The following is a 21,896-nucleotide window of genomic DNA, read 5'->3' as shown; positions in this document are numbered from 1 at the left end:
TTTCTATTTTTTTGTAGAGGTAGGGGTCTCACTCATCTTAGGCTTACTTATGCTCATCTCTAACTCCTGTCTTTAAGCGATCCTCCCGCCTTGGCCTCCCAAAGGGCTGGGATTACAGGTGTGAGCCACCATACCTGGCCATATCTCTTTTGTAAATAAAAAACTATATGCAGTCACTAAGCAGCTGCATGTTCCCATGTGGCCAGATAGAAAAAGGAAAAACTAAAACCCTTCTTTTGTTGCATGCAGGCTTCCCTCCCGGTGCAGGAGTACCTGTTCATGCCGTTCGACCAGGCTCACAAGCAGTATGAGACAGCGAGGCACCTGCCGCCTCCCCTCTACGTCCTTTTTGTCCAGGCCACTGCATATGGGCAGGCCTGTGGTGAGTATGGGGGCTGGTTGAGGAAGAGGGGCTGTGGGAGCAGCAGCTGTGGCCGACTGAGTCATTTGGAAGCACCATCTGCCGAGGAAACTTCCTGGCCCTGCCCAGATGCCCTCAGGTGACAGATGCTGCCTCCCCTCTGTGCTACCCAGCATGGCTGCTCTGACCAGCTGGCCTGAGGCTAGACTAACCTGACAAGTATTTCAGAATGGATGGCTGGGCCGGGCGCGGTGGCTCACGCTTGTAATCCTAGCACTCTGGGAGGCCGAGGCGGGCGGATTGCTCAAGGTCAGGAGTTCAAAACCAGCCTGAGCGAGACCCCGTCTCTACTATAAAAAATAGAAAGAAATTAATTGGCCAACTAATATATATATATAAATTAGCCGGGCATGGTGGCTCGTGCCTGTAGTCCCAGCAACTCGGGAGGCTGAGGCAGTAGGATTGCTTAAGCCCAGGAGTTTGAGGTTGCTGTGAGCTAGGCTGACGCCACGGCACTCACTCTAACCTAGGCAAGAAAGTGAGACTCTGTCTCAAAAAAAAAAAAAAAAAAAAGAATGGATGGCTGGATGGCTGTTAGGTACAGTGCCCAGGCAGCCTGTCTGGGCTCCCAGGTGCTCACCTCAATCAAGGCACGCTTGGCAGGTGAATCAGTGCCTCTTGCTCCGCTTCAGGGTGGGGGGCTTGGTGGACACAGGTCCCAGCCAGCTGTCCCAGGCTTTCACCATGCCCTGAAACAGGCTGCATGTTATTATAGTGAATTACCAGGTTAGACAATATGTCCTCCTTAAGCTTAAGGACAGCCTGTGACTCTTGCCAAGGTTTCGAGAAATTTCTGGAGACCCTGCCTCTTACCCTAATGCAGCTTTCACCTAGCACCTAACTTTTCTCCCCCACCCCACCGCATCAGACAGACATACTGCACCAGTGCTTGCCTCTCCTCCCAGCCACGGGCACCAGCACATTACTGTCTCTCTTCTTGTGTTGTCCTGGTCCTTCCGGTCCTCTCCCTCCCCTTGTTCTCCCTCCTGTTTCCATCATCAGCTCATATGAAATCCTCCTCCCAGCCCCCTAGACAGGGTGAGTAATTTTTTTTCTTTTGTGTTTAAAATCCAGTCTGTTTCTGTTTCCATTTTCCAGTAGAATTCTAAGATTAAATGACTGAAAAGAATAGTCTAGCATTTGCTAGTGGACAGCCAGCTTGTTTGGGGTGGGAGGTGATGGTTGAAACAGGGTTGCCAGAGATTAGGCAGTGGTCAGCCACTTTTGGAGTTTGTCACATCTCCCTAGTGTGGCTGAGCAAACCAGAAGTCAGGCTTCTGTGACTATATATACACCCTTACTACTGGAGCACTGGGATGGTGGCCTGTCTGACCTCATAGCATTAATAACCCTAGAGTTCCAGAAAGGGGGTCCCAAGGCATCACTCAATGAAGGGTCAAGCTTGGTGCATGGAATAGGCTGTTAGCTCATGTGCTTGAAAGGCCAAGCTCAAGTTGAACACACCTGGACTTGAATCCTGGCTTATCGGCTTTCTGGCTGTGGTATCTAACTTCTCTGAGCCTTAAGTTTCTCATCTGTAAATGGCTACAATAATATTATTGCTCCTATAAGGTTGTTGAGGATTAAGAATTTATTTTTAAAAATAATTTTGTAATTATAGTCATCAGCTCATTCAGTTTCTACCTCAACAGGACAGCTACTATTTGTCAAGTCCTCGTTTCATAGATAAGGAAAATGAGGCTCAGAGCAGTGATATAACTTTCCAGGTCATGTGTTGGGGAATTCGTGGGACAGGGACTTGGGCCTGGGGTTGGACTGCAGGGTTCACACTCCTGCCCACTGTCCTGCTGCCTCCTGGTTAAATGAGACAGTGGCAGCCACAGGTTTGGTGTAGTAGAAAATAGAGAGTAAGCACTTAGTCACGCGAGAGCAGGCATTTCTGGGGTGTGAATAGGTATGGCTGGGCTTCTGGGTAAGAACCTTTGAGACAGTTGGCAGAGGAGTTCCATGCGGCTTTGGGCTCTCGGTTTGCATTTCTGTGCCTTGGTGTATGCCTGAAAAACAGGCGGTCACCACTAGTCTTAAGTGATGTTAGTCTAGGAATCTATGCTTAAGTTCTTCGTTCTCAGTAAATGATAGAAAAAGGACTAAGGTCACCACCTTGCTCCTCTTCATCTGGAGGAAGGGCTTTTGCCCTACCATCCCCAGTCAGCAAGGCACTGGGGCAGGAGCAGAAGAAACGCAGCCCTAGAGCTGGCCTGCCTGTGTCGCTAGTGCCTTCCACTAGCAGCTTTCCCACAAAGCTTTTTCTTGCCCCCAGATAAGACGTTGTCTGTGGCGATTGAAGGCAGTGTGGATGAAGCCAAGGCTCTGTTCAAGCCTCCTGAGGACTCCCAAGGTAATGTGGTGGTTGGGCTGGCCCCTCCCAGGGACACCAAGTTTGGGAATGAGCTGGACTGGTTCTGTGTAGCTGGACGCTTGACCTTAATGTCGTAGCGCCATGGGGTAGGCGAGGGAGAGCTCAGTTTCCAGAGTCACAGAGTTCTGCCTGTGGATTTCTGTCCTTCCACTCACTAACTCACTGACTCTGAGGAAGGTGTTTAACATTTCTGAGCCTTGGTTTACTCATCTGTGAAAAATACTAACACTTTATACAGAATTATTGTGTGGATTAAATAAGGTATTGTAAACAAGGCCCTGAGCATCATTCTTAGCACAGCACAATCCCTCAGATTATGCAAGCTGCTATTATTTATTGTTATTGTTTATATTACTATTATTACCACCACCGTCACCAGAAGGGGCTTGTGTTCCGTCAAAAGTTTATATTACTATTATTACCACCACCGTCACCAGAAGGGGCTTGTGTTCCTTTAAAACAACTTTAAAAAGCTCTTTTGAAAAACAGAAGTGGTGAGATTATGGGTCATTCTTCTTTTCATCGCCACAGTTTCTGTACTGAATAAGAGGCAGCAAATGAATTTATCATTTATTTTAAAGAAACCCATTTACAAAAGACAGTCTGAGTCCCTTTATGCCCTATGGGTCGAGGTGCCTTAGGGAGTATTTGGAGCCCTCTGACCTTCAGCTGCCTTCTCTGTGTGGCTGCAGATGACGAGAGTGACTCAGATGCCGAGGAAGAACAGACCACGGTGAGAGCCATTTCCTCCGGGGGTGGGGGGGGGTAGCTGCCCTGGGGCCTGCTTGTTTGCAGGTGCACATCCTCCCTAGAAGCAGAAAAAAGAGGTTTGAAAGAAAGGGCTGCTGGGAGGGGAGCCTGGTATCCCAGAAGCAGCTGGCCCCAGGCAGCAGTGCTGAGGTCCTGGCCACTAGGGAGAGGGAGGGGGGCGATTTGGGTGACCAACACTCACGGGCTTGGTTCTTTCTTTTGTCCAGAAACGCCGGCGACCCACGCTAGGGGTGCAGTTGGATGACAAGCGTAAGGAGATGCTGAAGAGGCACCCGCTGTCCGTCATGCTCGACCTGAAGTGCAAAGGTCTGGCTGCTCTCACCTCGTTCTGAGGAATGGTAGCATCTAAGAGTTCAGCCAGCTGCAGGTGCAGAGAGTCCGGCAGGCCACGGCCTCTTGCCCAAGAAACAATTCCCGTTTCATATTTCTCTGTTTTTCCTCCTTGTTTTGCTTGGAGTTTGTTTCTTTTTGTTTTATTTTATTTTTTATTTATTTTTTGAGATAAAGTCTCACTCTGTTGCCTGGGTAGAGTGCAGTGGTGACATCATAGCTCACTGCAACCTCTAACTCTTGGGCTCAAGCAATTCTCCTGCCTCAGCCTCCCAAGTTGCTGGGACTACAGTGTGCACCATGTTGCCGAGCTAATTTTTCTATTTAAAGTAGAAACAGGGTCTTGCTCTTGCGAAGGCTGGTCTTGAACTCCTGAGGTCAAGTGATCCTCCTGCCTCAGCCTCCCAGGGTGCTAAGATTACAGGCGTGAGCCACCATGCCTGGCCCCCTGACCTAGATTAGACTGAAGTTATGGAATTGGGGGTAGAGTATCAGAGATGTGGTGGTCATCATCACATCACATCAGGGGTACATGACATCACTGTGTCTTATCACTGGTGATGTTGACCATGATCTCTTGGTTCCCTTTCCATATTATATTTGTTAGAACCAGAGTCACTAAGTTCAGCTAACACTCAAGGGCAGGGAAATGAAGCCCCACCCCTTGGTGGGAAAAGTAGCAAAGAATTTGTAGATGTTCTCTTTGCTTTTATTGCTCAACATTATGTTGCCATTGATTTTTTTGTTTTTGTAGTAAAAGATTATAAAAGCCTCTTTCAGTTTCTTTTCTGTGATACTGTTGACTCTACTCTGAGTGTCTGATTGATCGTTATCTCATCTTTTCTTCCTTCCCCTCCAGATGACAGTGTGCTTCACCTGACTTTCTACTACCTCATGAATCTCAACATCATGACAGTAAAAGCGAAAGTGACAACTGCCACAGAGCTGATCACCCCCATCAGTGCAGGGTACTGGGCGCCTTGGGCAGTGGGGCGCAGGAGGGGGAAGTGATGAGAGCCTTGGTGCAGGGCTGCTCTGGGTTCTTCCCGCTGGCTCTGAGGACGTTCATGGCTATGTTGACTTCTCTTGTGTCCAGACAGATGAGACACACTAGGACATCACTGGTATTTAGAAAGCACTCTATGACTTTAATTTGTGGCATGCTCTTACTGTACAGTAGATGATAAAAGTGACAACAGGACATTTGCAAATTGAGTGGGTGGGGCAGAGCACCAGCTTTTTGGCAACCAGTGGAAAGTGTATGAATGGCAAATGAGAGTTGGCAGACATCATCAGGTTAACAAATTTAGGCCACTCTTTTCCTTTTCTCTTTCTATTCCAAGGTGTTGGGATTTTTGCTCCCCAGCTCAGCTCAAGCCCAGGTTGTCCTTACTAGGCAGTGGGAGGAGGACTTGGTAGATCCCTGTGGAAGTTTTGAGGAGGGTGACCAGAAGCATAGTAATGACAGCCATTGCATCCCCAGGAAGTCCCTGACCATGGCAGTTGTGTTGTACAGCTAGAGATGGGAAGAAGGGAGGATCAGGAGGGCCTTGGGATGAAATAGCCTCCACTTACAAGACCACTGCCCCAGCCTGGCACTCCTGGTCCTGCCCTGGTCCCACTGTCAGTTGTAGAAGGGTCACTGAGGGAGCCAGGTGCAGTGGTACACATCTGTGGCCCCAGCTACTTGGGAGACTGAGGATCACTTGAGCCCAGGAGTTTGAGTTCAAGTCCAGCCTGGGCAAAATAGCAACTCCCCATCTCAAAAACAAAATTGAGGCTTGGGGGGCACAGGTCTGGTGCCTGGTAGAGCAGGACTCTTCCCACCCCTTCCCATTCTATATGATGGTGGGGTGTCTCCTGGGTTTTAGACCCTGCACTTAGAGTCCATATCCTCTTCAGACCATAGCAGCCTCTTGTCTCTGTGCTTGAGAGCATTATTTGGCTCCACAGGGCCACTATAGATGAAATTGACCCTGTTCTCACCTGGGTCCAGCAGAGGGAGCCAGGGCTGGCTGCTTCTGAGCGCCACTGCTCAGCCGTGGCTTCTAGGATCATGGTGGAGCACCTTGTCACATGTCTTTTGGTTGCTCATTTCTCAGATGCACTCTGAGAAACACTGGGCTCCATGCTAGGCTGCATGCAGGCTTTATTGCAAGCTCAACTCCAGCTCCTCGCTCAGCTGTGTACCTGGCCTCAGAATCTGTTTCCTCACTCTGTGCTTGTTAATTGTAATATCCCCTCCCAGGGTGCTTGTGAAGAGTCAGGTCAAGTGCTTAGCATAGATGAGGCATTTGGTAAATGACAGCTGATTTATCATCGCTCTATTAACTTGCACAATAGCTCTTCAAGGTGAGTTAACTGAGGCTCTGGACCATTAAGGGGCTGCCCCAAAGTCATAGGTAGTGAGCAGAGAATCATAATTCAAAAGTCATCCAGGCCTGTGTACCACTGTACTATACTGCTATTTTGGCTAGGTGGGCCCTAGCCCCTAGACAGGAAGGAAACATAAAAAGAAATGCCACTGTGAAACTAGGATTAAATTTTTAAGGCCTTCAGGTATTGTCTAGCTCATCCTCTTATATTACAGATGGAGAAACTGAGGTCTGGGGGCATGTGACCAGTTATTGAAGCCCTGGACCTAGAGTCTGAGTCTCTAGACTCCCAGCCCAGAGGCCTTTGCTCAAATACAGGCTTCCTTTGGCCCCATGGAGACACAAGCCTGTGATAGGGTTTTATTGATTTATCTACTGAAACAGAGGGATATATATTACCACAATAATTCCTTGCTATCAGATGATATCCAGTCAGTGTTCAGATTTCCCTGTTTTTCTCATAGATCTTTGAGGAGTTTTGCTTTGTTTTTATAGTTTGTGTTCTGAATCTGGATCACTGTAAGGCCCATACATTCATTGCAGATGAGCAAAGCTTCTCTCAAGTGTCTTTTCACCTGAATGTCCTACTTTTTTTTTTTTTTTTTGAGACAGAGTCTTGCTCTGTTGTCTGGGCTAGAGTGTTATAATGTCAGCCTAGCTCATTGTAACTTCAAGCTCCTAGGCTTAAGCAATCCTCCTGCCTCAGCCTCCCAAGTAGCTGGGACTACAGGTGCTCGCCATGACACCTGCCTAATTTTTCTATTTTTAGTAGAGACAAGGCTTCGCTTTTGCTCAGGCTGGTCTTAAACTCCTGAGCTGAAGTGATCCTTCCACCTTGGCCCCCCAGAGTGCTAGGATTATAGGCGTGAGCCACTGCACCCAGCCTATGTCTATTGTTTGTGCCAAATTCAGTTGTCCTGAGCCACACATTGCAGATATAAATTTTGTCAAGAAGGCTTGATTCTTCTATTAGGTCTTGTCAGTTAAAAACCTTTATGATGTGCAGTTTTAGTCATTCTGTTTTATTTTGGTTGATTTAGTCTGTTAGTAATAGTCACTAAACACTAGCAAAAAGACTGAAAAGTTTTATCTATTTTTGAATCAGGTCTCCATGTGGGCAGGGAGACTCAGATAGAGAATAGGGACAAGCCGGAAGCTGTCACTGTCCTAGTGTTAAGTTCTGGAAGGCATGCTGAGGCCAGATCGCAGGATCAGCACGTCCTGCCTGGGTTGCTCCTGATGCTGTCCTAGAAAGATGAAGGAGAACCCCTTGGTAGTTCAGGGAAAGAACCACCTTGTCATCCTCTGTGATAAAATTACTACATTATCCCCCCTTATCATCTCATCTCTGCTTGTCATATTTAATTACAGACTGTGCCCTAACCGTTCCAGGTAGGTGGCAGTAGTGTCGCTGTCTCTCTCCACTTATAGCTCTGGGTCACCTTGTCTCCAGTGCATGTGATGATATCTTTTTCTGAGAATATAAAGGGGCATTTTTTGTGTGTGATTAGCATGAGATTTGCTCAAAGTGAGATAGACACAGCACCAAAGTTGCACACTTGTTCTCTCTGGGGCAGAAAGGAGTCTGTTCTGCTTCTGTGAAAATCATAATTATTTCTACTGTTGGTGTCATGGGGTTTTGCTCCCCTGAGGTAAGGCCCTGGCCACCATATTAAATACCATCTTGAAGGGATAGGTTTTTAAAAATTGGTGATTAAGGGTACTCCTCTCTTAGATCAGTCAGTACAAACCCATCTCTAGCACTTACTAGCAATGTGATCTTGGACAAGCCGTATCTTTCAAAGCCTTGAGTTTCTCCTCTGTAAAATGGAAATGATAAACCCTCCCTCATAGGGTTGTGAGGATCTGCTGACCTCAAACGCAGGAAGGGTCTGGCCCACAGGACTCTTCAATTAATAGTGGTGTTGGTCATCAGTGAGAAGTGGCGTTACCAGCCCCAAATGCTCAAGTCTACCTTGAGGCAAGATGTTGGTCATATTCTCACTGTAGTCTCTTCTTCCTCTTCCAGGGACTTGCTGTCTCCTGACTCAGTCCTGAGCTGCTTGTTTCCTGGGGATCATGGAAAGAAAACTCCAAATCCAGCCAATCAGTATCAGTTTGATAAAGTCGGGTGAGTCAGCAGTGTTTCCTCTCTCAGCCTCTCTACTGCAGAGTTTCTCTGGTGGCTCAGGCCCAATGCTGGAGATCTGTCAGGGACAAAGGACAGGGAGGACCGCAGGGTGGAGGGAATGCTTGCCTTGTGTTGCTTAGAAGGCAAAGAGAGGTCCTGGAAGGGTGGAAAAGGGTAAAAGGATCAAAACTTGGGGAACATGATAAGAACTCAGGATACAATAAAAATGTTTAATGTTTTAATTCTCTAAGGGTTAAAGTTTTAAAAAATATTTTATAAATTGGTAGATCAATGAAAAGATCAATACATTGCCGTTTTATTTGAGATTTGCTTATGGGTTCAAGGCTGCAAGGAGAAGAGGGTGAAACCAAACATGGGAGAGATGAAATTCACAGTAGGGAACTGATAAAGTTCAGGGGCTTTGCTGGCAGCCTGGTTGTGAGCATGGTTGTGCCTGAGGCCTATTTGTGGGACTTGGAGGATGGGAGAGGGGCTGTATCCTGGGACCACAGCAGAAATTACTTAGAAAATAATTTTCTTCTGTTGTCTTTTTGGTAGCATCCTGACTTTGCGAGACTATGTACTTGACCTAGGTCACCCCTATTTGTGGGTACAGAAGCTGGGCGGCCTCCACTTCCCCAAAGAGCAGCCACAGGTGTGTATACTAATCTCGTCTTCTTGGCTGAAGAGCCCTACCTCCTCTCCTCCTGTATAGACTCCAAGAAAGCCTCAGATGGCCTTTTGGAGCTTTGAACTCACAGAATGCTTTCACTCAAGGCTGTAACCTGTCTTCCATCCGCTAAGGACGCTAAAATGTCCAAGGCCTACAAGTGTTATGGTACCTTTTGCCCTCTCTTTGAGCCTAGTAGCCATCTAGACCAGGGGTCCTCAAACTTTTTAAACAGGGGGCCAGTTCACTGTCCCTCAGACCGTTGGAAAGTGCTCACTGTGGGCCTGGGACGAGTCGGCTGCTAAGGAGGACAGGCAGCGGCCGGGTAATTGTACTAGGCGGCCCGCATGTGGCATGTGGGCCATAGTTTGAGGATGCCTAGTCTAGACCAAGGTAGCTTGGGTCATTGCTCTGAGCACAGCATGGCTACAGGCTTTGCTGCCCTCGGTCTTATATACAGGATGCCAGAAACGAGGCATGAGTATAGCTCCGGGAGGCCTGGCCTTCTCTCAGAGCTGGCCACAGCCTCTCAAGAACCCAGCAGCTTGTGTTGTTCCTGCCAGACTCAGCGTCTGGCCTGTCACAGCAGATAAACTCTGCCATTGCTAAAAGGTGCTCTCCTTGGGATATGGACAATCAGGCTGCTGCAGGCAGGCAGATCGGGGAGAGACGTGGTGCCTGCAGGAAGGAAGGGGAGCACTGAGCTGTGCGCCTCTCACTTGCATTCACAGCACACGGTGATCGCTGACCATTCACTGAGCGCCAGCCACATGGAAACCACCATGAAACTGCTGAAGATCAGGGTGCAGTCCCGCCTTGCCCTCCACAAGCAGTTTGCGTCCCTGGGTAAGCTGATACTTGGGGCTTAAGAGTCACTCGGACAACACAGGGACAAAAACAACTTAGCCTTTTGCTTAGAAGTCTTGAATCCTGATAACAAATCAAAGAGCCCTGGATTCCTGGCTTTACTGAGTGGTGATGTTCACAGGGCCACTGGGGAGAGCTAAGGCCCATCCAAGCAGAGGTCTTAGCTCCCCTCAGAGCTATCAGGGCTGTCTTGGCCCTCACAGAGGAGGCCCATGGGTTTTGGATAGCACAAGTTCTCAGATTGGTCAGGGGCAGCTTCTCCTATGTCAGTGAATCACAGACTTTGATGTGCGTTTGACATGTATGTAACGAGAGCCTGAATCATGCCAGGCACTTGAGTGTAGTGCTCAAGGAAGAACAGCGAACACATCACCAGAGCCCCTGCCTTTGTGGAGTTCACATTCAGCTTACTTGAATACAGCTGTCCTGGGGGCCACTCCCTCATCCCTCCCTCAAGACCTACTGACCTGATATTCCCAGGGTAAGGCTAAGCCCTCCCCGGCCTTGTGTGTCTGCCTAAGTGACCAGTTGATTCTGACGAGCTGCTGACTGAGGCGCTGGCTGTATGGGGGCTTCTCTTCCTTTATTCATTCAGTAAATATTTGTCAAGTGCTTATCGTGTTCAAGGCACTTGCAGGCTGTGTGTTGGGGGGAGTGGAAGGGTCGAGATCTTTCTGATCTGAAAGAGCCACTGTCAGGAAAGGCATTGGGTTACCAGGACCCATCTGGACAGCCCTCCGGTCAATTCTTGGGCTCCATGTGGATGCCGATTTCTCCAGGCAGCGTTGTTTATCCTTTGGTCCCTGCTTCCTATCAGCATTACTGAGTTTGTTTTGTCCCAAGGTTGGATGGTTGTCATCCCGGACAGCATTTACTGTGTTGGCATATTTGCTTATTGAAACGCCAGCAGAAATTTACCCTGGAGCAGTTCTCTAGCTCTTTTCCCTTAGAGGAGCTGACACAGAACACTTCAGTCATTTTCTCCATCAAGGTCAGCTATGAAAACATAGCCCTCTTGGCTATTTGATCTAATTAACAGTCACTGCTGCAAAGGCACCGTTACTGGTTCTGGCTGCAGGGAGTTTTGTTTGGCTAGCCATCATTTGCATTATGGATAAAGTACCGTAAATGCTGGTGCCCAGTCTGGCCACAAGTGCATAGCACTGGGTGAAGGTCAGGTTGGTATGCCTGTATCCCCTCCACGTGTTGACCTGGGTACCTCTTGAGTACCAAGTGTACCTGGACAGCTGGCAGGCCCATCTGAGCCCTCCAGAGAGCCCCAGGAGGATGCTGGTTACCCAGCTGTGGCACCTGATTTCTGCCTGTGACACCACCTGTCCTGCTCTCTTTTAGAACATGGGATTGTGCCTGTTACCAGTGATTGCCAGTACCTCTTCCCTGCCAAGGTTGTCTCTCGCCTTGTGAAGTGGGTGATGATTGTCCACGAGGATTACATGGTAGGTGAAGGAGTGACAGGTTACCCTTGCTATCCTGGGGACTGCAGGACCACGTCACCTTTCGGCTCCTGCCCCCTCACTGGAATGACAGGGCATTTAATTAGAGGAGACCAGAGTTCACTTGTCTGTGGTGTGTCTGTTCTAGGAGCTGCATTTTACCAAAGACATCGTGGAGGCAGGATTGGCTGGGGACACCAATCTCTACTATATGGCTCTCATCGAAAGGGGCACAGGTAATTGCTTTGCTGATTACAGAGGTTCTAGGCAAAGGGAGCTGCCAAGAATCAAACACTCCTGGGGCTGCCTGAAGGAAGTGAAAGATTCTGGAATCCTGCCGTGGGGACCAAGCAAATAGTCACATATGTGCTTTACCTCACTTAAGCCTCATGAGAGTCCTGTGGGTGGTAATACCATTCTCAATGCACAGGGGAGGAAATTCTGCCTAGTCACACACCCAGTCTCACCTCTGAGCCTGAGCTCTTCTCCCTTTGCTTACCATCCTCTAGTATCAGACATCCTATTCTTCCCACTGTCCACAGAAGGGCTGAGGTGTCACTCTCAGGCTGTAAAGGGCAGGGTCGCAGGGCCTCTTTCCCTCTTCTGCAGACCCTGCACTCACTTTAGAGGCATTGAAAGCTCTGATTCCTCACACCTCTTACAGCATCTGGGTCTGCCAGGGCTCCCTGCTGGAGCCCCGCAAATGCTGCATCTGGACTGCTGTGCTGTTGTCCAAACCAAGCCTGGCACTGCCCATAAGGTCTGATCCACAAGCCTCGGTGTCAAGATAAGGAAGTTGTCTATAGTTCTAAGACAGTTCAAGAAATGTAAGGAAAGGTTGAAGTCTTTGATATCAGAGTTTCTCTCCTCTGTATCCTACTTTCTTCCCTTCTCTGTTTTTTGTAATGTCTTTTTTTTGTAATATTCTGAAAAATTGAATATCTCAGATACAATTGAGGCCTCCTGATCCTAGTTCATTCCTCTCCTTCCTAATAGATGACCACTATTTGCATTCTGTACATTTGTTTTCATTCCCCTCCCCCACCTTTCTTTTCTTTTTTTAGAGACAGGGTCTTATTCTGTCACCCATGCCAGAGTGCAGTGGTGTGATCATAGCTCACTGTAGCCTTGAACTCCTGGGCTCAAGTGATCCTCCTGCCTCAGTCTCCCAAGTAGCTAGTACTACAGGCATGCACCACCAGGTCCTGGCTAATTTAAAAATTTTTTTTTTTTTTTTTTTTTTTGTAGAGACAAGGTCCATTGCTCAGGCTGGGCTCAAGCGATCCTCCCATCACAGCCTCCCAAAGTACTGGGATTTCAGGCATGAGCCACTATGCCCAGCTAATTTAGCATAATTCTTCCTTTTCTTTTTTTTTATTTTTTAATTGTTTTTTTTTGAGACAGAGTCTGTTGCTCAGGCTAGAGTGAGTGCTGTGGTGTCAGCCTAGTTCACAGCAACCTCACACTCCTGGGCTCAAACAATCCTTTTGCCTCAACCTCCCGAGTAGCTGGGACTACAGGCATATGCCACCATGCCCGGCTAATATTTTCTATATATATTAGTTGGCCAATTAATTTGTTTCTATTTATAGTAGAGACAGGGTCTCGCTCTTGCTCAAGCTGGTTTCGAACTCCTGACCTGGAGCAATCCACCTGCCTCGGCCTCCCAGAGTGCTAGGATTACAGGTGCCCGGCCTACAGATATTTCATTTAATGATTACAAACACCACTTTGACATCAGACAGCTCTGGTTGAACTCAGCACTGCTGCTTTGCAGCTGTTTCATGATGGGAGAGTTTCTGTCAGAGACTGTTTCTTGATACATAGAAGGGGAATGATGATAATAGTACCTATCTCATAGAATCATTGTTAGGATGAAATAAAATGAGTCTAAAGGGTTTAGCACAGTGCCTGGAATATAGTAAGCACTCAAAAAATGTTAGGTATTGAAAATAATTTTATATTACAAACTACATAAAAAGGAAGAAAATATATTTGAACTTTGTAAATTTGTTATATTACAAACTACATTCAAAGGAAGAAAATATATTTGAGTGATGTAATGGCTGCTGTACAAAGTTGTTGAAAAACAGATAAACTTTAGGTGAGTAAGTGGGCAGCAGTAGCACATATATATAACCTTTCAATGGTTTAATAGCAGATCAACTTGGAAGATTTCTGTAGTGGGCTGGGCACGGTAGCTCATGCCTATGATCCTAGCACTCTGAGAGGCCAAGGTGGGAGAAATCCTTAACTTGCTGGCAAATAAAGAAAGGACAAAGTAAATTTCTGTCAAAGTAACACATGGACAAACCTAGGGTGGACCAGACTCTGGGGAGTCTATACCTTTGTGGCACAGTAAATAGATCAAAGTCCTTGGAGAGGGCCAGAGTTATGGGACCTCACTTTTTGCAACCTGTCAATTCCACTTCAGACATTCAAGAACATTGAGGACCAGAATGTCCTCTGCAGCACTCAGATTAATAGGAGACATTAGAGCTGGCCTCGGGTCCAGTGGGGAGGCTACTGTGGCTAGCAAGCTGGGTCTCAGAACTGATTTGTCCTCTTCTCCCCTCTCTTCCCAGCCAAACTCCAGGCCGCCGTGGTGTTGAACCCCGGTTACTCCTCCATCCCACCCATATTCCGGCTGTGTCTGAACTGGAAAGGGGAGAAAACCAATAGCAACGATGACAACATTCGGGTGAGGCCCTACTGTGGGTGACAGGAGGAGCAAGGAGAGTTCCCTGGGGGAGGTGGGCAGAGGCATAACCTGCCACAGCTGGGGGCCTGGGCATTGTCTTCATTCCCAGAACAGAGGGGCTTGCCAGCATTTGCGGAATTTGCTGGAGCCTGCATGGTATAGTAGAGAAAAGAGCCTAGCCCCATCTTGCCCACTTCCCCACCTTGGGGTCCACAGGTCTCCCCATTTATAAAATGTGGAGAAATACTTGCCTTGAAAAGTTACAGTCTTGAGCTCCTGTGAAGATGTGAATAAACTCAGAAGCATTATAGAAGCTATGGAACAAAATGATGGTGAAATCACTGTGGCTGTTAATTATTACACTTGCTGATTTGATTCGGTAGCAGCCTTATAGCTGTGAACATGTTTAACCAGCACCTTCTGACTTGGGTCTTACCTTGAGACTCCGTCTCTACACACCTCCATCTTCCTGGCTGTGGGTGTATGAGACAGGGAACGTTAAGGGTCAGAATCAGGAAGACCCCATTGTCTTGAGGAAAGGAGGCCTCAGGACAAGCCAGGCTGGCTTGATCTGGTGGCCCACCTCCTACTACGGACAGAAGCCTGGCCAGCATGGTCACCCACAGGAAGGGGGTGCTGAGCTGCTGGCTTCCCACCTACACAGGCCATGGAGAGCGAGGTGAACGTGTGCTACAAGGAGCTGTGTGGCCCCCGGCCCAGCCACCAGCTCTTAACCAACCAGCTGCAGCGGCTGTGCGTGCTCTTAGATGTCTACCTGGAGACCGAGAGCCATGATGACAGTGTGGAGGGGCCCAAGGAATTTCCTCAGGAGAAGATGTGTCTGCGGCTTTTTAGGTGAGGGGAGGGCTGGGGCTTTGGTGACCTCTCACTGGGACGTGGGGCAGAGATCAGAGGCAGTTTCTTGGAGAGAGCTTGTTCACTCCTTTCTTAAGCTTTCCCCAAAACTCACCCCCATCATTCTGGTCTACCTGCTCTTCACGAACAACCCCTGAAGGTGAGCCACACGACCACATAAACAGCACTAGGCCATGAACCAAGAGGATTTGGCTTAACTCTATTTTCTATACTTTCTGTGGAAAGTAATAGGGTTGGTTTGTTTGCTTTTTACTGTCCAAATAAGCTTTTTAAACTGTTTGCATCCTCAACATTCCCAGGGATCTGCTGTAGTCTTCTTGGGCGCTGCCCTGTCAGTGAGAATCAAAGCTCTGGGTGGTGAGGCGTCACAGAAGGAACTGGCTCTGAAGACAGACATGAGTGCAGATCTCAGCTTTGCTGTTCACCAGCTTGGAGATCTTGGAAGAGCTACTTCTGCTTACCTCTGAGTGCATTTCCTTGAGGCTGAAGTGGCGGAAGTAATACCTTGTAGCTCATGATGAATCAGAGCTAATTCATGTAAAGCTTCCTGGTATAAGACTGAGGCTCAGAAAATCCCAGTAGGTCCTGACAGCTTGATACTTAGAGTGTCTGGCTCACGGCATTTCTGGCTACTTTTCTTTCTCTTTGATTTTGTGTCCTTTCTTTCCTTTTCATACCCCAACTCATGTTCTTTAAGAGTCAGTTTGAAAACTCCAGAGCCCACTGTCCAGGCATCCCTTCCCTTCTGGGCAAGGTTGGAGAGGGGCAGTGTTTGGGAAGGAAGAACAGCCTTAATCTGTTTCTAATTGGGAAGTTCCCTTGTGTTCCCTGTCAGTCTGAATGGTGCCTTACCTTCCCCTCACCATGTTCTCAGACAGCCAGTTCCAGCCCCTGGAAGCAGTCCCAGCAGTTTCCCGCCTGTCTGGCACCTCCACTGGTCTAGTTCATTGTGTTGTCTCATAATAACCAGCTCCAGCCCCCAAGTGGCAGCTGGGAGTTCCCCCAAGTGGAACTGGCAGCTAGATGCTGAAGCCTTCTGGGATTCACTGTCCCCAGTGGAGCTGTGAGAGACCTCAGCTTTTCCCACCCAGCCAGCCACCGTAGCACATTTCTAGAATGGGGCTCTCCCACAGCCAGTGTTTATTTCCTCTTCTCTTCTGGTTCCCAGAGGACTCATTTCCTGAAGTGCTTTGTGTGTCCCCCAGGCTGTGCTCCTCTGTCAACACTTTGGGAAGGTGTCCTCTGGGAACTCAGGTTCAGTTAACTCCATGACTGGTGGGTGTGAGGCGAGAGGCTCCTGGGCTGGGATGCAGAGTGCTGGCCTGGGCGGCAAGAGCCCTGAGGCCTGGCTTTGCCTCTGCCTGGGTATTGTCAGGCTGTGGGTTCTTCATCAGTATGGGCAGTATGCCTAGACTTACCCAGGTGACTCTGTGCCCTTCTGGTGTTGGGAGGCATGTGACATCACAGTTATAAGCAAAAGTTTTGGGGCTAGATGACGTAGGTTCAAATTGCTGCTCCTACTTGTATGACTAGGTTTTGTGCTTAGCCCTTGAGCTTCAGTGTCCTCATCTGTAAAACAGCACACCTGCCTCAGGCATTGCTGGAGGATGAAATTAGATGAGATGGAGCGTATAAAGTGCCAAGCACAGCGCAAGCATTTGCAGATAGTCAGCCCTCACACCCACGGTTGCCTCCTGGTTACCACTGCATGTCAATCATAAACAGACAAAAATGGGGACAGAGCCCATTATAGTGGACATGAATTCATTATAGAGTTGTGTAGCAGAGGCCCCTCTGTGAAGTTTTGTTTGGGGGCCCAGAATTACAACTAAAGCACCTAAGCTTTGTGGGGCAAGGGTTTGGACAAAGGTCTCGCCCTGCCCAGCCATGACTCAGCCTTCCTGTGGCAAACAGGCTTTGGAGTCATATCTGCTTTTGAATTTTGGCTCTGCTGCTTGCTGGCTGCATAGTGTTGGGCATTTTACCTCAAAATAGCACCTAAGAGGTAGTAAGTGTAGAGCACAGAGCCCTTGGCAGACACTTAGTATAGTTTCTTTTAACTGCCATCTCCTGCCTACATGGGAATCTCCCTCCAAGAAGGACTTTTAAAATTTTTCTTCATTTTTTTTTAATTACAGAAATAAAACATGTTTGCTGTTAAGCATATAAACAACAAGGAACACTCTAAAAAGTGAGGATTCCCAACCCCTGTCCCCAAAAGTGCCACTGTCAGTGAGGGCCCTTCCAATTTTGTGTTCACACATTTGCAAGCACATAAAGATATTTTTACAAAAATGGTATCACACCTCACATATTGTTCTGCAGTCTGCTCTTCACACAGCCTTCTGTGTCATGTAACTCTGCCTCCTTTTTTTTTTTTTTTGTTCCTAACAGCCACATAGTATTCCCTTGTGTGAATGAACCATAATTTATTTTCTCAGTCTGAAAGGCATGGTATTAACTACTCTCCCTCCTCCTGTCTCTCTAGGGGTCCCAGCCGGATGAAGCCGTTTAAATATAACCATCCTCAGGGATTCTTCAGCCATCGCTGATTTCCCACCCTGCCTGTCATCTCCCCCAAGGCCCATACGTGGCTCTGATATCCTCCAAAGACACCAGCCGATTAAAGTGTCACCTGACTAATTGCCTTTGTCTGTGGCTCCTTGGGGGATGGCTTTGCAGTCTGAAAGGGCAAGAGAGCCACAGCACTGTGTAAAAGAGCATTTGCAGATAGGCTTTTTCTAGGAGGGTGGGTGGCTTTTTCTAGTGGGTGAGAAAAGCAGAGTGCAGGAAGATTCCGATTCTGCAGAGAGATGCTGCCTTCTGGTCCACATACACCTCATTTGTTTCTGCTTGGTGGTGGGGGAATCTTCATTGTCTTGGTATTTATTATCCCAGGTCTCTGCTATTGAGAGGTTATAGGAGAAGCCAAAGTCAGCAGAGCACAGAAAGCAAAAACTCTTCTTCTCCCCCCCCCCCCTTTTCCCACTGGTCCTGTTCTCTCATCTTGGATGTTACAAATGTCTGACAGTGCATTGTGAACAGAAGACAAATATAGTTGACCCTTGAACAATGTGGGGTCTAGGGCTATGAACTTCCTGCGCAGTTGAAAATCCATGCATAACTTTTTCTTTCCTTTTTTTTATGTTTCTCAAACTTACAAATGCTTTGGTTACATAAATTGCCTTTGCACTGCCCGAGTCAAAGTTACAAGCATGCCCATCTCCCAGACAGTGTGCATTACACCCACTAAGTGTGAATTTACCTATCCCCTGTTCTCCCGTGTATAACTTTTGAGTCCCCCAAAACTTAACTGTTGATAGCCAACTGTTGGCCGGGCGAGGTGGCTCATGCCTGTAATCCTAGCATTCTGGGAGGCCAAGGTGGGTGGATCGCTCAAGGTCAGGAGCTCAAGACCAGCCTGAGCAAGAGTGAGACCCCCATCTCTACTAAAAATAGAAATTAATTGGCCAACTAAAAATATATAGAAAAATTAGCCGGGCATAGTGGTGCATCCCTTTAGTCCCAGCTACTCGGGAGGCTGAGACAGTAGGATCACTTGAGCCCAGGAGTTTGTGGTTGCTGTGAGCTAGGCTGACACCACAACACTCTAGTCTGGGCAACAGAGTGAGACTCTATCTCAAGAAAAAAAAAAAAATTCTTAACAACAAAAAAAACATAGCCAACTTGACCAGAAGCCTTATCAATAACACAGTTGGTTAACATATTTTAGGCATACTATATGTATTATATACTGTATAGTAAGCTGGAGAAAAAAATGTTAGAAAATCATGAGGAATAAAAATATGTTTACTATTTATTAAATGGAAGTGGATATCATAAAGGCCTCCATCCATGTCATGGTCATGTTGAGTAGGCTGAGGAGGAAGAGAAGGGGCTGGTCTTGCTGTTTCAGGGGTGGCAGAGGGGAGAGGCGGAAAAAATAGAAAGAAAAGCAGGCACACTTGGTGGGACTTTTATTGAAACAAATCCATGTACAAGTGGACCTGTGCAATTCAAACCCATGTTGTTCAAGGTCATCTATACATCACAGAGAATAATTGTAATTCTGGCAGGATTTTGTGAAGTCTGGGAATAATGTGGGAGAATCATGCAGAGCTACAGGCCAATGAGACAATGGCAGAGTGAGAACAGGTGACATTTGAGTAGAATATGATAATAACAAGTGCCTCAAATATGATTTGATTCCCAAAGGATTAAGAGAAGTCCTGTGAAAATAGATAACTCTTTAAAATGTTTGCAAAATTATTTCCTTTGTAATCCTGAAAAAGTCAAAAGGATGTTGTTGTTGTAGTGTTGTTCTTAGACAGTTTTGTCAAAAAAAGTGTACCCTGCCCCCAACAATCAATACTCAATTCATTCTTTACTCATTTTAAGAAGATATAAAGATGTAAAAATATTTAAGAATTATTACATAGCTTCAAGTATAATCTAAAGTTTGCTAACTCTTAAGATGAAATTAATTTTATTTTTTGTGATTGTCCTAAAATGTTTTTTCCCCCTCTACAGCATTCTCTGATGTTGGTCCCCATTATAAGCATATTCACTCTAGGTGGACTTTTCCTCATTATCCTTGGATAACGCAGACTTCTGGTGTAAAAGCTATTCCTCCAGGCCTCTCAGCTGATCACTGAGCATCCCAGAGATAAGCATTTTCTGAGGGAGAGCTGAGAGACTCCTAGCCCTGCCAGGGCCCTTTGTTTTACAGATGGAAACCTGAGCCCCCAGCAAAGAGAAGAGGATGGTGCCACTACCTGCAGTCTACATACTGCCTGGAACTCCTGAGGTAGGTACTCTCTAGCCCCTAGAGGTCCATGAACTTCAACCTGTGTGAGATCTGCTCTCCCAGGATCTGATTTCAAACGCAGATGCCCAAGCCCCACTGCAGATATCCTGACTCAGTTGACCTTAGATGGGCTCAGGAAGTGTATTTTTAACAAGCTCCCCAGATGCAGATTGCCCTAGTCTCTTTATGGAAGGCACTGTACTTTCTTCCCTTTCCTTCTCTCATTTTTCTTGATGACTCCCCAAATAGTGTAGGAGGGCCAGATTCCCTGAGAGCCGTTTCCTCTCCGCCTGTCTTCTATGCCTTGGGTGGCAGCATGAGCCTCTGAGTGCTTCTTTATCCTCCTTGTCTTTTCCCTGACCTACTTCCCTGGGACTTTGTCCGAGCCGGCATCCCCTTGGTCTGGCCACCTTCAAGCCTTGTGTCTCACCACCTGTGCTGAATAAGATTGAAATAGGGCCTAAAAATAGTTCCTTTAATGGCCTCTGCATTGCAGCCTCCACTTCTATTCTTGGCTGGAAGGTGGCCAAATTGACTCAGCACAAAAGCTCATCTTCAGAAGCTGGGTTAAGATTGCAAAGAGGGCCTGCCAGGGCTGGGAGGAGGCTCTGCTTCCTAGGCAGGGATGTCAGAGGCTGTCACCCTCCAGAAGAGATTTTTCCTTTTCAATGGAGCAGGCTGAACAAAAGAATCCCTTGGCCATAAGGAGAAGGATTTGTTTTGTTTTTTAGAGACAGGGTCTCGCTCTGTTGCCTGGACTAGAGTGCAGTGGCATCATCGTAGCTCAGTGCGGCCTCCAACTCCTGAGCTCAAGTGATCTTCCCAGCTCAACCTTCTGCGTATCTAGGACTACAGGTGCAGTCCACTATGCCTGGCTAATTTTTAAAAAAAATTTTTGAAGAGATGAGCTCTCACTATATTGCCCAGGCTGGTCTCAAACTCCCGGGCTCAAATGATCCTCCTGTCTCAGTCTCCCAAACTGCTGGGATAACAGGCATGAGTTACCATGCCCAGCCAAGGAAAAGGCTTTTGTTTTTTTTTTGAGACAGAGTTTCACTGTGTTGCCCAGGCTAGAGTGCCGTGGCGTCAGCCTAGCTCACAGCAACCTCAAACTCCTAGGCTCAAGCGATCCTTCTGCCTCAGTCTCCCAAGTAGGTGGGACTACAGGCATGCGCCACCATGCCCGGCTAATTTTTTTTCTATATATTTTTAGCTTTCCAAGTAATTTCTTTGTATTTTTGGTAGAGACAGGGTCTCACTCTTGCTCAGGCTGGTCTCGAACTCCTCAGCTCAAACAATCCACCCGCCTCGGCCTCCTAGAGTGCTAGGGTTACAGGCGTGGGTTACCATGCTAGGGTTACATGCTAGGGTTACCATGCCCAGCCCACATTGTTGATTTCTTGGTATCTTCTAGTCTCTCCCTTATTAGAAAATAAGCTTGCCCTTTCCCAACCATTTTCTCTACAAATAAATCTACAAGACCCTTTTTATTTTCAGAGTATTCTTGTTGATAACTGGTGAAACAAAGCTAAGAAAAACTCCATCTCTGGGAAGGAACTGAGCTGCCAGATTTCCAAAGGAACTTTGTCCCAGTCTGTGTAGCCTGACACTGTCCGTCCTATGTGTTCATCAATGTCTCTAATGAGAATAGGCATTATGCAGCTATTTTCGGTCAGGCCTGTGCTAATCACAATTTTACATTCACTGTCCTATTTAATTACTACAGGCCACCAAGTGTATACATTCCCTTCATTTTTACAGACAAGGAAACTGAGGCTCTGAGAGTTAAACGACTTGTCTGTGCTCACACATCTCTTGAGCTGCCTACTAGGGCTGGAGCCCAGGCAGGTCTGTCTGCCTCCAGAGCCTTCCTTTTCACAGCAGCTTTAGGCCCAGTGTAGATTCAGGCTGGCACACCTGCTACTTATTTGGCCATTTATTCATTTCAACAACACAAGAACACCAAGAGTAGCATGGTGATCAAGAGTTATAGCTTGGCCGGGCTCACTGGCTCATGCTTCTAATCCTAGCACTCTGGAAGGCCAAGGCGGGCCAATCAAGGTCAGGAGTTCGAAACCAGCCTGAGCAAGAGTGAGACCCCGTCTCTACTAAA

General features: G+C 47.4%; 1 protein-coding gene across 4 annotated transcripts in view; it reads left to right on the top strand.

Moving 5' to 3' along the window:
• The window catches only part of THOC5 (THO complex subunit 5), a 36,793-nt gene extending 19,174 nt beyond the window's left edge, over positions 1 to 17,619 (top strand). For 3 of the 4 annotated variants that reach the window (XM_020282920.2, XM_012763862.2, XM_075996690.1), the window contains 14 exons: positions 250 to 382; positions 1,424 to 1,459; positions 2,703 to 2,780; positions 3,494 to 3,534; positions 3,779 to 3,878; positions 4,762 to 4,870; positions 8,307 to 8,408; positions 8,967 to 9,063; positions 9,810 to 9,924; positions 11,299 to 11,402; positions 11,548 to 11,635; positions 13,985 to 14,100; positions 14,765 to 14,955; positions 17,465 to 17,619. In XM_020282920.2, the coding sequence (XP_020138509.1) occupies positions 250 to 382; positions 1,424 to 1,459; positions 2,703 to 2,780; positions 3,494 to 3,534; positions 3,779 to 3,878; positions 4,762 to 4,870; positions 8,307 to 8,408; positions 8,967 to 9,063; positions 9,810 to 9,924; positions 11,299 to 11,402; positions 11,548 to 11,635; positions 13,985 to 14,100; positions 14,765 to 14,955; positions 17,465 to 17,528 (1,374 nt within the window). In that variant the 3' untranslated portion in view covers positions 17,529 to 17,619. The remainder of the gene's footprint in view (positions 1 to 249; positions 383 to 1,423; positions 1,460 to 2,702; positions 2,781 to 3,493; positions 3,535 to 3,778; positions 3,879 to 4,761; positions 4,871 to 8,306; positions 8,409 to 8,966; positions 9,064 to 9,809; positions 9,925 to 11,298; positions 11,403 to 11,547; positions 11,636 to 13,984; positions 14,101 to 14,764; positions 14,956 to 17,464) is intronic. The other variant, XM_075996691.1, reaches the window with a different exon arrangement.
• The last annotated feature ends 4,277 nt before the right edge of the window (positions 17,620 to 21,896 follow it).

Source organism: Microcebus murinus, chromosome 22 (genome assembly GCF_040939455.1).
Source record: "Microcebus murinus isolate Inina chromosome 22, M.murinus_Inina_mat1.0, whole genome shotgun sequence".
NCBI classification, from domain to species: domain Eukaryota; kingdom Metazoa; phylum Chordata; class Mammalia; order Primates; family Cheirogaleidae; genus Microcebus; species Microcebus murinus.
The sequence above is the reverse complement of the archived record's forward strand: the minus strand, read 5'-3'. Positions and strand labels throughout refer to the sequence as shown.